This window comes from Chelon labrosus (assembly GCF_963514085.1).
Source record: "Chelon labrosus genome assembly, chromosome: 19".
In the NCBI taxonomy this organism is placed as follows: domain Eukaryota; kingdom Metazoa; phylum Chordata; class Actinopteri; order Mugiliformes; family Mugilidae; genus Chelon; species Chelon labrosus.
Window position 1 is genome coordinate 19,121,443 of NC_140352.1, and position 15,898 is coordinate 19,137,340.

At 45.2% G+C, this 15,898-nt stretch overlaps 1 protein-coding gene across 4 annotated transcripts in view; it reads right to left on the reverse strand.

The window, feature by feature from the left end:
* Positions 1 to 1,519: 1,519 nt before the first annotated feature.
* Positions 1,520 to 15,898, reverse strand: part of raraa (retinoic acid receptor, alpha a) — a 137,091-nt gene continuing 122,712 nt past the window's right edge. For 3 of the 4 annotated variants that reach the window (XM_084568152.1, XM_084568153.1, XM_084568150.1), the window contains 7 exons: positions 15,505 to 15,653; positions 9,285 to 9,426; positions 3,648 to 3,808; positions 3,382 to 3,558; positions 3,086 to 3,290; positions 2,705 to 2,863; positions 1,520 to 2,512 (listed from right to left, as the gene is read on the reverse strand). In XM_084568152.1, coding sequence (XP_084424278.1) covers positions 2,316 to 2,512; positions 2,705 to 2,863; positions 3,086 to 3,290; positions 3,382 to 3,558; positions 3,648 to 3,808; positions 9,285 to 9,426; positions 15,505 to 15,653 — 1,190 coding nt within the window. In that variant the 3' untranslated portion in view covers positions 1,520 to 2,315. The remainder of the gene's footprint in view (positions 2,513 to 2,704; positions 2,864 to 3,085; positions 3,291 to 3,381; positions 3,559 to 3,647; positions 3,809 to 9,284; positions 9,427 to 15,504; positions 15,654 to 15,898) is intronic. The other variant, XM_084568151.1, reaches the window with a different exon arrangement.

Here is a 15,898-nt window from a genome sequence, read left to right on the forward strand (position 1 = left end):
TTTGTTTGTTTTTTTCTCAAAGTCGCTTGATAATCTTGACAAAATTGCAACAATTTCCATACTTCTCAAACTGACGGTGTGTCTGTTGCTATTCCAGATTAGCTGTGGAGGGAAACGTTGTGCGCTGTTCTGGACAGGTTGAGTCCTAAATGATGAAAGCAGCTTTGACCGTACAAATAAAAAGTACACATGAACGACCCAGAGAGACTCCGCACTGGCATCCTATGTTGTAACGCTGAGCGACCGGGGGTGGGTGGGTTGGGGGGGTCTGTTTTCTTTTTTGTTTTTTTTTGTCAGTGTCTCTCTGCGCAGGTCCCGGTCTGCCAGGCCTAACGAAAGTGAGTGATTGAAGAAAAAAATTGAGGGGCTCAGTAGCAGAAGTGTGTGTGATGTGTGTGAGTGTGTGTGTGTGAGAACATGTGCATCTGTGATTGGAGGCTTGAGGGGGTGCAGCACAGAACATATACAAATAACAGGCCAAGCACACAAAATGATTCCTTCCTGAGACATTGGTGTGTGTACAGTAAAGATGGTTTCATGGTGAAGGCGTTTTGGTGTAAAGTGAGTCACAGGGCGCAAGGTTACTCAAGGTCAAACATTTGCTTCTACCACAGGTTGGTAGGGGGAGATCTGTGAGGATTTAGCTGACGGACATCACATTTGGGACCTTCACTCGCCCGACAGAGCGGGGGGGGGGGGACCAATACAAGCTAGTCTTCTCCCATCCACTACAGACTGATCCATAGAGAGAGCACTGAGAGTTACCTGTGTTTAATACAACGTATATGTACACCAATCTTCACATTTGAACTCTCTTTGACGCTCAGCTGCTGTCGCTCAACGGCCACGCAGCAAGATGGCAGCGAACTCACCCTTTTCAGAAACACCTTCTCCCTTTCTGCTACATGGCCCAAAAAAAGCTATGCCCCGACAGGAGTGCTACTTTGTTATCTACTGTACATATAAAACATGTTTTAAAAATGAAAGGGGCAAAAGGTTGATATCGTTTGTGAAAGCCACATTCTGAACAGCCAGTGATTGGTGAAGGGTCTGTCCGCTATTTAGTAGGACACAAAAAACATGAAAGAACTTCCTTCAGTAAAATGTGCTCAAAATGTCTTTTTTTTTTTTTTCCTTGAATCACAAACCTATAAACAAAACACATAAAAGGTATTCTTAAAAAAAAAAAAAAAAAAATCAGGTGAAGCCTAAAACTCTTCATAGTTTTAAAGAAATGAATACAGCTTATATACACAAACTCAAAGGCTACTTAAAATACACCTTAATAATGAATCTTCATTAATTTGATTTCTTTTGAAAGGACCGGTGACCATATCATACAACCAAGTTCATACAATCATTTTTTTTCCATTTTCTTGGAAGAGAAAAAAAAAAAAAACAAAGAATAAAGGAAAACAAATCCAACCTGGAATAGTAGGTGATATTCATTGCGACTTGTTTTCTGTGCACATTTGTGTGTGTGTTTGTGTGTGTGTGTGTATCTGTTGGCGTGTGTAGATTGGAGAGAAATTTCAACACCTTTTGTTAATTAGAATAATGTACAAATGTGAAACTTAAACGTCTCTCTCAATACTCTCGATGGGTAAGAAAAGATTCAAACGGTGAAGGAGTACAACAACATTTCTAATCTCAGCTCAGAAAACATGTCCTTATTTCAACCTGCCATTCTGCTCTGGACATGTCAATCACAATAGTTCCTTAATTTTTCTATATATATTTATATATCTTTTGTACGAAATCTGTTTTTTGAAATTGGAAAAAGAGAAAAGACCCAAAGTCTTTGAGGAGTGGGGTCTTTTGACAAGTCCCAAAGTTGCAGTCTGCCTCAGAGTACAACAACAAAAAAAAGTGTCTGGTGTTTGTCAAGTCAGTCTGTGTTCATTGTCCTTGTCCGTGTATCCGTCCCATTGTGCCCCACACATTCTCATTTTCATTCAAAACTGGTCTCTGCTGCATCCACATCAGTTTCCATCAGTCTTTTTGAGAAAGGTGGGGAGGGGAGGGAGAAGGAGGAAGAGTCATCAGCAGTGTTTACGGTGTGGTATCTCAGAGGCATCCTGTTACCCCGGCCTGCTCCGGCTTCACCTCCCCTCACACCTGGACAGTGTTCCAGAGTGAGGTAAGGCCGATCAGGAGATGGGGTTTGAGTTGTAGGAGAGGAGAAGGTTGGCTCTGCCAGTCTCCTGTGTTCAGCAGTTAGGGTCAAGGCCCACCTCCTTCGCCCCTCCTCTTCCGAACATTGAGGGAGGAGGCAGAGAGCAACGTGGAGAGAAAAATAAAAAGGTGGGCCGTTACTACGGCGATTGTGTGGCTGGACTGCTTTGGGCAGAGCTTGGGGACAGGCTGGGGCTGCAGCTGCCTGGGGGAGCACCACTGGGCCGTCCGCCTGCCGCCCCGCTTTCCAGGCCTTCTGAGTTCTCCAGCATCTCCTGGATGAGAGGTGGCATGGAGCCGGGGATCTCCATCTTCAGCGTGATGACACGCTCCGCTCCTACAGAGGGTTGAAGACACAGAAAAATGTAAGGAACCAAAGTCACACCACATCTATTCATTCTGTTATTCTCTTGTGTTCGATTTTGATGCAAGAGGTGCAGAAAATAAAGAAATGCTAAATATTTTAAAGTGGAAACTAAACTGTTAGTTGAACAACTGATTAATCCACTAATCCAAGTGTCCTACAGACCTTTAGCACTGATGCTTCTCAGATCAGTGATCTTCATCAGCATCTTAGGGAACATATGTGGTTTGTGAGGCCTCCTCTTCCTTACATAAATCTTCAGCGCCTCTAGAAGAGGCTCCTGCAGGACGTCCACCTTATCTGCCTCTTCCAAGTCCTGACGATCTGTGGGAAAATACACAAAGTACAGAAAAAAAAAATGTGTCAATACTCACAGTTAGCCACTAGGTGGTGCTCAACATTGCTAAACTACGACCGTTTCTTCCAAAGCCAAAGATGACAACGTCTTTGATTCCGTTTCAGACAAATGAATAAAGCTTCCTGAGGCTTTTTCAAAATGTCCTTTGCCAGATAATGCGAGATAGGTTTTCAGGGGACTTTTCATACCTCCACACAGCAAACAGATGGCGCTAAGCAGCCCCGTCTCTGCATCATCCATCTCCAGAGGAAGGAGCTGGTTGGCGAAGGCAAACACCAGGTCAGTGAGGGGACCAAAACCAGCGTTGTGCATCTGGGTCCGATTTAGCGTGAGTCCATCTGAGAAAGTCATGGTGTCTTGCTCTGGTGTGTAGCGCGTGCAGATCCGCAGTATCTGTGGACGGCAGAGACATTACAGCGTTTAAAATGTTAACCCACAACTCACAAGTTTTTATTGTTTTGCTATGTTTTGAGACTTTTAGTACCAGGATGTCCAGACAGGCAGCCTTGAGGAGAGTGATCTGGTCGGCAATGGTAAGCGTTGTGAAGCCGGGCAGCTGCTTAGCGAACTCCACCGTCTTTATGATGCACTTGGTGGAGAGTTCACTGAACTTGTCCCACAGGTCTACGTCAAGGGATACACGTCGTTCTGAGCTGTTAGTCTGTAAAAACAGAGAAATTCAGGTCAATTTCACTGTAAACAGTAAAATAACCTGACCCCAATTAACACACAAAGCTCCATGCCACTGACCGTAGTGTATTTGCCCAGCTGGCAGAGAGAGGGGAAAGTCTCTTGATGTGCCTTGCGAACCCTGTCGATCATCTGCTCGGTGTCAGGACTCAACACGTAGCTCTCTGTGCACTCCTGCTTCTTCTCATCTTTTTTCTTCTTATTCCGGTCGTTCCGCACTGCTACAATGGGGCAAAGAGACACCAGGATCAGGGTAAACCACAGAAATGTTTCAGTGAAGGGACAAACAACTCGTCATGGCGCTCAGTCGTATCGCGAAACATTTCAAAACCACTGATATTTAGATCCATTGCTGTATAGTGTGCGTTTTAGGTAGCCCGCTACACGAGCTGAATAGCATATGTCACGTTTTAAAACCTCCTGACACCACCTCAAGGTAAACTGAGATCAAGATCAAAGGCAAAGTCATGAGCAGGAAGGATGCTGTGTCCGCAGCAAACAGCGGCACCAACCACATCTACCCATATCCCAAGATAAATGTTATGAGACAGCTCCATCCAGGAAGGGCCATGGTAACGGAGACGGAGGAAAGAAGAAAACCTTGAAATAATCCACTGTCGTTCCCCTCTGGGCGATCTAGCTGAGAGTAGTGTGCTCACCCCAAATGACAAAAAACACTAGGCGGGGGTGTTTAGCATTGGAATCCCATTACAAGCTCGATCCATTTCTCCCAGCCCATCCACACTGGGGTGCAGTTTAGCTGTGACTAGGTTGTGTATGTGTGTGTGTGTGTGTGTTGAGGCTGGGGGGGTGGGGTGGACAGGGTGAGATGGGGTGCCAGTTGATAAATAGTGGTGGGGGATGGAGCTATCCATAAGGCTGACAAATTGCCATAGCTTTCATTAGGGGTCCCGGCTAATCTAATAACATAATATGACAAATATCCTGCCTCTAATGGTTTTAAAAGGGCTCGGCTGCAGCGCTCGTACTGGAATAAAACCTTCCAGCAATCTCTCTCTTACTCCCCCCCTTCTATTGGTTATACAACACATTCTCGCTTTCCTTTCCGTCCTCTCAGTTTGTTTCATTCTCGACCGACGCACTGCCCTTTCTTAAATTGCATTCTTTGGCTTTAAATCATCCTCCGACTCTAAATTCGTCTCTATCCGTCCTCCAATCTCTACCTCCCCTCGAGGTGCATGCATCTCCCCCATCCACTGACCCGAGATCAGATTTTCCTTGTCTTAATCCTAACCTTGACCATTAAGGGCGAGAACGCTCAGGCTGATGGGAGATCAGTGTCTTTGACAGAGGGGCCTGGCCCGAGGCCAAGGAGGGAAGCACTACTCTGCGCTGATGCTCATTCATCAGCCCACAGACAGGCCGCCCTGCCTGGGAGGAACATGAAGGGATGCAGGAAGGCGGGGGCTAGAAGTCTGATCCTGCATTATGTTATCGCTAAGCAGTTCTGATCCCAGCGAGAAACGAAGAAGAGCCTGCTGTGACAACGGTAATGCATTATTTTACAGTGTTTATTGGTCCTCATGTGGTAGACTTGTGGTAGACAATGTAACTATTTACACAGAGGCTGAATAAAATGATTTGTTAAGTTCAAATGCATCTACATTCCCCAAAGCCTCAGTGAGAACATGTATTTATTTGATTTATTTATGAGACATGTCATGGAAATCAAACATTTCTCATCCTCAACTTTATCGACAAAACTGGATCCACATTTTAAATGGCGCTGCCCACATCGATTCAGGCTTCTGCTCATCTTTTCTCTTGTTTCTGTCCTTCCGGGAAACTTGTCACGTCATGTCCCCCCATTTGGTGCAAACACGAGCAAGGTGTTCTTTCTCCGTGCTTGGGTGTGCTCCAAACGATCAGATCAAGTGCTAACACGGTTATTAGGCGTTAATATTTTCCATCTGATCGGATGGTTTACACCGCCCCTCTTAATCGCATTAAAAATTCCGATTGAGTCTGTTCCAGCTGATGTAGTTACACAAGACATTTTTATTCTGATTGGGTTATTATTCTGATTATCAGTGGAATATAATGTCTGTGCAAACTTAGGCAATGATGCATCCAAAATGATACAATATGTTACAATGAGACAGATTTCTAAATCATGTCAGGGAAAACAAGACAAACAATAATGTGCTTTTTACTTTAATGAGTTAATTATGTCTGGCGAACTCCCTGATTAACAACCCTCAGCTTTGGAGGGCAGTTGCGTAAAACCGTAGAAGGCCGCTGAACATATTTGGGCCAGCCCCGCTTGTGGGACTGATTGGGAATCTGTGTCCTCTTTGCCACGAGGGGAGGGAAGAGGGGGCGGGGGGCTGCAACACAGTCGATGTCCAATTAATTCACAAATAAAAGTGGGGCATCCCTAGTGCCCAGACATTACCCGCACTGACAAATTGGCAGCACAATCATAAGCCGCACAACACAATTTAATGAAGTCATTAAAGAACTATTAGGCACGACTGGCGATCTGTCATGGCGAATTGCCACATGCAATAACTTGGGGGAGGAGGCCTGTGGTGGGGGAGCGCAAATGAAAGAAATACTGCCTTTCTTTTTTTATTGTGTGTGTGTGTGTGTATATATGTGTGTGGACACAAATGTGCATTTCATGTTTGTGTGCGTGTCAGCTTCAAGCAATGCATCATTCAAAATGTATTATGATAATATGAATGCTAATGGGGGAACTTGCATCCTGGATTGTTTGCAGTTACGTGCTCATTGCATAAAAATGATTTACAAGAGCTGGTGTGTTACATGCACAGAATACTGTGAGGGTACACACACACACACACAGAGCCATCATTCAATCATTCCTTCTCATAGTGGATTTCAGCTGCAGTGTGCACTTAATAGACAATTTCTGTGCCATGGTGTGTATGCATTTGTGCGCGCGCGTGTGTGTGTGTGTTTGTGTACAAGACAGAGAGAGGTGGGCAGACAGGGATAATTCGTGTGAGGAAAATTAAAGCGCTGGCAGCTCGTCCATCACACAGATTAAATTCAATGGAAAGATAAAAATGTCAATGTTCCCCCTGCTCCTGCTGCTCGCAGCGCAGAGCCAACATCGACAGTGATGAAACTTTCCCCCTCGCTCTGTCCTCCCGCCCCTCTCGTCCCTCCTCCTCCTCCTCCTCCCCCACGCTCCTCTCTCAACTCTAGATTTTCATTCTCACTCACACTGGGTTCAATACTCTCCGCTCTCGCAGCCTTCATCTTTCTCTACTATCCTTCCTCTCTGGCTGATGTTATCCTCCCTTTGCGCTGTTCTCCATCATCCTGCGCTTCATCTTATTTTACTTTTATTACTTTTTTTTTTTCCCTATCGCTGAATAACACCTTCCTCGAGGAAAATGTGGGCGATAACTTTGTGAGTCTGACAAAAAGAAGAAGGGAAAAAAAAGAGGATGGGGGGGTGCAATGAGGAATTATGGCTGCTCTGAACTCTAACATAAACACAGTAAAGAGGATGTGCAACTGAACTGAATGTCCACAGTGGAAAAAGACACTTATTCAGCTGTGGGAATTTATGTATAGCTTATAAATTTAAATGCCTCATATTAGTAACTAATGCATTGTCCCTTCTGCTTGTTTTCATTAACAAAAAATGGCTTATTTTATCCAAGGAAGTTAAAGTTGAACATTTTAGAGGTCTTAAGATGTGGAAGTACCTACTACTTAACAAGTAAAACGCAAACGGTCATATGTTTTTCACTTCCCTTGGACATATCACAGCCCCAAATGGTGATCTACTGTTCTAAGAGAATAAATGAGCCAGTCGTTCTAATATCTGAAACTTTTTTGGTTTATTTGATATGGATAGAAACTTTGAACCCTTCATTTTGGCCAAAATTAGCTGTTTTCTTTCAACCACACGGTCACGATGACTGACGACATGCTCATGGGTGCAACCCTCTTGTAACCCTTCACTTTCTCCAACACCCTCCCCCCCTCTTTCTGACGCCGTCTTGCTTGGCGTTGCCACCTGGCAGCAGGCCTGGCACCGTCGTCTGGAGCTGTCTGCCAGCAGACACAAGGTCACCCAGACGTCCCCAGACGCTAGCAGGGGGTCCAGATTCTCTGCGTGCGTGTTGATCTAAGTGGAGCTGTCCGAGTGTATTTCTGTTCTGGCGTTCTTATTCAGAGCAGTCTGTGTTTGTCACCTTGCGCGCGCATAATTTGTGCATGAAATTATGCAAAGGCGAGCATTTTGACGACTGCTTGCATTTTCGTGTCTGTGTCAGAGTCCCTGCTGGCCCCAGATGGCCAGCCTCTCCCTCCTCAGCAGCACAGACCAGTCGCACTGGCCAAAGTCACCGCTGTGACCACAAGACAAGCAGTCTGCACACTCTGCAGAAAATGACCACAGTCTGAAAAAAAAAATGTCTTATTACTGAACCGAAAGAGGCTGAGCAAAGGCGGGTGAAAATCTATAAATGCAGAAAAAATTCCAACCTTGAGTCCGTTCAGAACAACCCTCTCTCACCTGCTCTCTCGTGTGCAGTACTGCTTGTTCGACACTAGATGGCTCTCCAACCCCAGTCTAAACCCCCATCGCGTGCGGAGTGCCTGTGTGTGCGCATGTGTGTAAAAGAGCTGGCTGCTGGCTGTGATCCTTCTAACCATGATTAATGGCCCCATTCAAAGGTAAGGAGCTCAGAGGATAACTTCTTTTACTGTAAGCCACAGTGCTGTGGCATGGGGAACGCTCCCTGCACTTGCTGTACCAGAAAGATGAGGTAAATAGCGCTGGGAAGACAGGAGGCACAGAGAGACGGAGCAATGGAGGTTGTATGCATGAGAAGGGAGGGAAGGTGCGATCCTTTATTTTCATATATGCCTATTATTGATAAATGCCCTATTAGAGATCACTGGACAGTATTTATTAGAGCAAAAATATCCCGTAGACTAGTGATGTGTAAAACAGTAGTAAGTAGAGTGTGCGTGTAACAGTGTCTGTCATGTGATCTGGTTGAGGTAAAAACCCTGCTGGCCTCCAAGTTCTTTGCGGTCACACCTCTCCCAATTACTTTATCAAGTCTGGCTGCCTGCGTGCGTGTGTGTACGAGTGTGTATGTTCACAGCCCCCGGGGTGCAATGATGGGAGCAGACGCCTGCTCTTTCACTCTCGGCAGGTGAGAACATATTCATCACACGGGCCTGCCAAGGCTGGCGACACCCTGACTGTTACTGCCAGCCTGCATCACGGCCGCCCTTTGTCTCGCTTATACGCCGGATATTCTTTTCAAAATACCCCCCCCCCGCCCCAAAAAGAAAATCAACTAAAAGCGTAACAGCAAATATTTAATAGCAACCGCTTAGATTTTACCAAGACCATGGAATGTTCTCGTTTAAATAACCACCCAATGAGAGCATTATGAAATAATGACATCGAATTAGATTGGAAGATACTGGGCAGATTAATAATGAAAAAGAGCCAACACTCCCAGCCAAGTCCCTGCCAAAGCTGTGTGCATCAATAGTAAATGCTTATGCAGTGCTAGCTGTGGAACAAATGTCAACAAATTCTTGACTTAAGGCTTCCTGCAGGGCTAACAATCACGCTAACCCTTCTGGGATTAAAGAACTATGATGAGATCTGTGATTGACCCCAAAAGCCCTGTGGGAGCGGGGCATTATGGGTAGCGTTATTTTTATACTTACACTCCTTAGACATCCCGACTTCCAGGCACTTCTGCAACCGACAGTACTGGCAGCGATTGCGGGTGACTTTGTTGATGATGCAGTTCTTCTCCCGGTGACAAGTGTACACCATGTTCTTCTGGATGCTTCTCCGAAAGAAGCCCTGCGTGACAGGAAGACAGAGGGAGAAGGCAATGAATAGAGAGAACAAGAGCTGCTGGTGAGAAGACGGCTAGAAACAGGGCCATGTTGGTAAAAAGCAGCAACTAACTAAATTACTTAGCAAAATATTACATCTTTTAATATGTGCTTTGACTGCATGTTGCAACTCTCTTGCCTCCGTTGAGTGTCGCTTTTAATCCTAACAAAAAAAAATGGAAACACACGCTGTGTACAACCGCACATGCAGTTGCTGTTGAAAGGCCATAAACTACCAAACAGATCAGACCAGAGAGGCTTTACTCCGTGTCATAATCTGGACAGAGACTAATAGTCAGTGAACTGCCACCATCTCATGAGGCTACCACCTGCTCGGTCCGCTTGAGACACACAAACACAAAAAGGCTTTTGGAGATGTTTCAAGTCCACTAGCTTCAGGGGCAAAGGGAAAAGGGTTACTGGGTTTCACATCAGTGCAGCCTAGTTTAGACAGCCAGAAATAAGCAATTCTAGATCCAGTCCAAGCGTATATTATTAGAGGGAGAGAGAGAGACCGAAAACTGAAACTGCTGTGTAGGAAAGAAAAGGAATCCCTATTTTTAATCCAACCGGGTCAAAACCTAAGATGATACATTAAAAAATGTAGTTTATGAGACGGAGAGCAAAGTATAATGAGCTCATTTTTGGTCACTAGGGCAAAAAGGGAAGATGTTTTGGGGAGACAGACTATGTTTTGACTGCACAAAAGCAAGACAGAAAATCTCTTCCTCAAGATTGATTCAGCACACATGCCACGCACCAACTCAGTAATAATTTAGATTGTCTCCCTGTGAAGTTTAAGAGTAGCATTAGACACTTAAAAAAAAAATAAAAAAAAACAGCTCCGAATATTAGGTCTGAAACTAACTGGCGAGAAAATGAAAACGATAGAAAAGTTTCTGGTTTGAAAGAAAAATTTGACTCTCTAAATTGTGAGCTAAATTTTAGCACCCAAAAATGTCCGCTTGTGAAGACTGAGCCAGGTGTTACACTGAGTCAACAATAACAAATCAGTTAAAAAGCCATGCATCACAACTTACATTATCTTTAATTCCACGCAACCCCGTAAAATCAGTATTAACCTCTGTGGCCTTATTGCTTAAACATCCCTCGCGTGTCAAGAACATTAAAAGAGATTAATGCAAATCAGGCACACCCGAGAGAGTAGGGCTCTGGACAAACATAATACAGGTCACTGTCAGCACTGACGTGACGCGGTGGGACATGGGCTACGCTTCGGTGGGTAAGAGGGACCAGATCAGAGAGGGAGGGCGTGAGCTGGGGTGGAGCATACTGAGGTAGAGAAGCTACCAGGGAGCCCGGTCCCATGCAGAGGGATTAGCTGTGCTAGCCGACAGATGGCTGGTGGACCTAAGCCCGCAATTTGTCCTTCCCGGATCACCAGCCTCTTCTCACATCTCCCGTCCACCACCGCAGAGCAGAAGTGATTCGGGCATCTGATGAACTACAAAGAGGAAGTGGTGCACACTTCGTTGTCTGTTGGAGCAAGGTATTACCAGCGAGGTCCGCGGTGCCGACAGCACGTGATACCTTTGGTTTCCAGCTGGAAGAGGAAGTGTCTGAATGTTCAGAAAGTTGGCTTAAGTAACCTTAAGTGACCTTACTTTGTAAAAGCCTCACATCGCATAAAGGGCTTTTTTTTGTAAAGGAAACGGGTTAAAAAGTTACAGTCAAAACTAAATTAGATATAAATTTCCCTGCAGCCTTTCCAGCGTACAAACAAAAGGTTTGCTAACTCTAGCAGATAACTTCTAGAAGACAAGTTATATCCCAGGACAGTTCTGAAAAAGAAAATAACTAGCTTTGTACGTTAGCTTTAATTCTAGCTGCTGATGCTGAGAAATAAGTCAGTGCTCTTTGTGTGTGCTTGTATCATGTCCTCTTTGATCCAACGGTGTCCCAACCCTGACCCCAGTGTCACCAAGGGATTGACCCATTCCGTCCTGACACCATGAGGCTCAAGTGCCCTCCCACAGCACCACCTGATTGGCTGTCACTGCTGGCTCGTGCCCACTCATTGGTTCCTGCCCTTCCCCCCTTCTCCTTCTTTTAGGAGTCATCGCTTCCCTCGGCCCTTAAGCCTCTTTTTGTATCACCGCTTAATCCAGCCGGCGACAAGAGCCCTCAGCGGGCCTGTCAGCCACCCTGCAGTGTTCAGAGGAGATGAGAGCTGCACCAAGAGCGAGAGGGAGAGAGACACGGGAAGGACGCTCACAGTACATTTGTGATCGCATGCATTATGTGCTGATACATGCACAGCTGTCTACCTACTGTGTGTTTACGAGTGCATTCTGCTTTGCATGTGTGTGAGGAAATGCTTCATTAAGGGGGAAACAGGGGGAGCCTGGGGTTTGTGAGTTCACAGGGAAGCACAGGAATCCTCTCTTACGTGACTTTCACACTGTGCCCAGATTAAGAGTGCATTCCCAGCCTCCTACTGCGTCCGTGCATGTGTGAATGTGTGTGTGCCTGTGACCCTGCCTCTATTACTAAGCAGCCTCTGCCACATTAATAAAGGCATACAGTGTGCTTGGTCAGACTGTCATCTGAAAAACACAGCAAATAGGGGACATTCATGCGCGAAGCAGCGGTTGGGCGTTTTGAAAATGTGGTCGCTACTTCCCGTCGAAGAGGGATTGCTGCTCTGCACTCCATGCCTCCAAGACAAAAACATAAACATGAGGGGGTGGGCATGCATTTTTAATGTTTAAGTGTTAATATCTTCAGGGGGAAAGAAGTGCAATCCTAGTAAGTATGTGCAGGCGGTAAAAGTTAAACAACAAACGAATGAGCTGTCTCCAAGTAGCAGAGCTCCACATCCCCCTTCAGTTTCCTCAGTTCACTGCAGCCCCCAGGAAACGCCTTTGTAGTTTGGCACGCTGCAGCGAAGCCGACGCTGCTAACCCTCAACTTACCCCAGTCTCAGATGAGACATCATATACGTTCACATGCCTGTAGTGTTGAATTATTAAGCACGCCATGCCAAGTCATCTTCTCTGAAGTCGGAGATGCAGAGCAGGCATCCTGAATTTTTCAAATTAGCACTGCAGCTATTGAGGGGGCAGGCAGCCGGCTCTAGCAGCTGATTGTGGAACTAGGGATATTTTTGTCGCTTTAGCCAACATTCCTGATGATTATAATAATACTTGAATAGTTGTGTTATTGGGACTTTGATAGATTGGAGTACAGAGCTGGGCAAGACAAACTTTTGTTTTAGTTCTACTGTTTAACATAATAAGGATCTCATCTGGAACCAGTGTGATGGTGTTGCTTGTCTTATCAACACTTAATGTCCTGAATTCAAGCCTGTGATCACTGCTGGTTTAAAAACTAACAGCTGCCTAAAACTAACAGTGCTCCCTCTACAGTAATATATCTGATTATTGATTCAGTACAGGCAGTCAATATGCACCTATTGTCTCTGGTTAACAATCCAGCCAACCTCAGCCATCACACAGGAAACAAATTATAGTCATCTGAGAGGGCTGGTTGCTTTAAGAAGAGAAAACCTATATATAAAGTTATTGTTTCACATACTATTCATATGTGCTGGATGGTGAATGAATTATCAACTGCCTCCCCAGTGTACAAGCCCCAAGCACTTTCACCCAATTTCTGCGCTGTCAGAGAGAGAACACGTTGCTAACCACTAAGCAGAGATTACTCACGTCTACAGCTTTGTCATTTGCCCGCCCCGTGTGTTCATCTAACATTAGCAAGTGTCAGGTTGTGTGTGTCGTTCTAAATAGAAATAAACCCGAGAATGTGACCGCTTTAACGCTGCAGTTATTTAATTATTACAGCCTCATTTAAAGACGTACACAAACCTGCTTCACGATATCTAGTTTTAACTCGGATACTAAAGATTAGAATAGACGGCTGATCACATTTTCACTCTGGCCCGCATCAACAATTAACAGCCAGTTTGCCGAAACTTAGGTGACAACTTTCGTTCTGCTCTACAACTGTTTCTACATGAGGCGGCCTGAGGTATATTTAACACTGACTCTCACCACAGGACGGCCATACCTCTAGACACACACACTTCCAGGCGCTATGATTTATTATCCTATTACTTATAATCCCATTTAATCAGTGCCTATAAGACAATGGGGAGCCGTTTAAAATGAAAACATTAAAAAAAGATTAAGACTTCAAATAGCCGCAGAGTTGCTGCACAGCTTTTCGCGATCCAAGTCAGTGCTTAGTACATGCGAACACCTCAGGAAAATTGCTACCATCCACCACAAACAGGGCTACAGTCACGATCCGTACGGTCGTTTACATCTCACTGCCGGCCTTGAGAGAGGCCGAGATGGATCATACTGCATAAAAACTGGACAATCTACAAGAAACAGTGCACTTCTAGCTGGAGCACGGCACAAGATAACTTCATAAACATTGAAGCTTGCAGGTTTTCTCATGGCTAAATGTCCTACATGTGCTAAACAGTACTGAAACATTAAACTGTGCTTTGAAACACTAGTTTATAAACAACATACTACATTCTCTTTGTAAACACCGACATACTGATGCTGTTTATGCCTGAATCAGGGCTGCAGCTAGGAGTTATTTTCATTGCCAGGGTTTGTATTAAAGAGTGTAAAATAAAGTTGTATTGAAGCAACAATCACAAATGCCACGACTCCTAACTCGACAGGATAGAACCATCAAACCTGGAGTATTTTTGCCTTGAATTTGTGTAAAGCAGCACAGTAAACAGCAGTTTGTTTGCCCCTTGATGGATCACTCAGAGGGTTTGTTAAGAGGTTACATGTGTATATGTGTGTGGCACACTCCTCGCTTTGCTATGCTCTCCTCCCTTTGTGCATTCTTCACAAACATTCCCTTCCCCCTGTTGCTCTGGGGCTCTGACCATCTTTCCTTTGGTGTCAATGAGTTCAGCTGTGGCCCCTGTACCCCGCGTACGCCTAATCTGCTGCCCCTCCAACCATACCAGCTCCTTTCTCTCTCTTTCTATGCATGAGCCTGTTCAGGCCTCCCGGAGCACGGTCTGCTCCCTCACTCCCAGTATCTCCCTTTTTGCACTCTCTCCCATCTTTGAATCATTTCTGCATTTTACCAGCTATTACAGTATGTTTTTTTTAATCTACTCTATCCCACTTTCATCCGTGCACATATGGGAAGGCACAGACCGCAGCACAGTTGAAAAGTCAGAGGGTCTAACCAGCACCTGTCACCATGAGCGCATCCAAATGACTCCCGTCCTCCTCTCAGTGTGTCACAAGAAAACCCCGAAGGGAAGATTTACATACTCTTGACAACTTGCGAGGCCCTAAATTAAAACTGCATGACTGTCTAAACATAAAATAATAATTAAAAAAAAAAAAAAAAGTGGAGATATAACATTCAGGTCTGGCAGTAACCTACATTCGATCCCACAGATCCCTCCTCCTCCTCATCACTATCCTCCGAGCTTACACAACTATGGCTCCTCTCCTTGGGAACAGTGAGATAAAGAGGTCTGTGTGCACACGAGGGGCAGAACTTATGTGCATGCACGCAACAACTCTGGCCTGATAACGGAGAAGAAGGGAGCCTCTTCAGCACCTGAGCAACACGTCTGCATTGATAACATATGACCCGCGAGGACACGTCAGCAAAGATGATGCGACGACAACAATATTCAAAAAGAAAAAAAAAAGAGATTTTGCATACTGTGCACGAAAAGAGGCACGTCCATCATGTCTGTTATCTCGTTTACACCATGTCCAAGTGTGAGTGTTGAAAGAGGTAATCTGTCCAAGTTGGTGGTTAAATAACTCATCGAGTATCAGTGAATGATTCTCCACATTCTGACTAATTTCCGACCTCAAATTCCAGCATCAAACGTGGAAAACCCCCACCAGGGCTGGAAATACTAAAAATGACGCGACTATTTCGTCATCCGAGCCCGTGAAAATGTGTGTATTTTTGATTCCACTCCAAACCCCGTGAAGGTTATAAGATTGATGAACATCTTGCTTGCTTGGCAGATTCAGAGGAAGGCCGGGAGTCTCACCTTGCAGCCCTCACAGGCGCTGACACCATAGTGGTACCCTGAGGACTTGTCCTGGCACACAAAGCAGGGCTTGTAGACGCGGGGCGGCGGGGGAGGCGAGGGCGGGCTTGGCACTATCTCCTCAGAGCTGGTACTCTGGGTCTCTATCGCTGCGGAGAGGAAAGAGCAAACAAGAGGGGGTTAGTGAACACTATCAGACGGAGCACTGACAGACATTCAGCATTAATCGATACGAGTGGGATAAACACGTAATCTCATGTGTACACTCACGCACAGATCTCAGTGCAGACAGACATACTGTGGAAAACAGCCAATACAAATCACCAGAAGGGGGACTTGCTCAATTTCTAGCAATGTGTTTGGAAAAAAAACAAAAAAAAAAAAAGAAAACTCC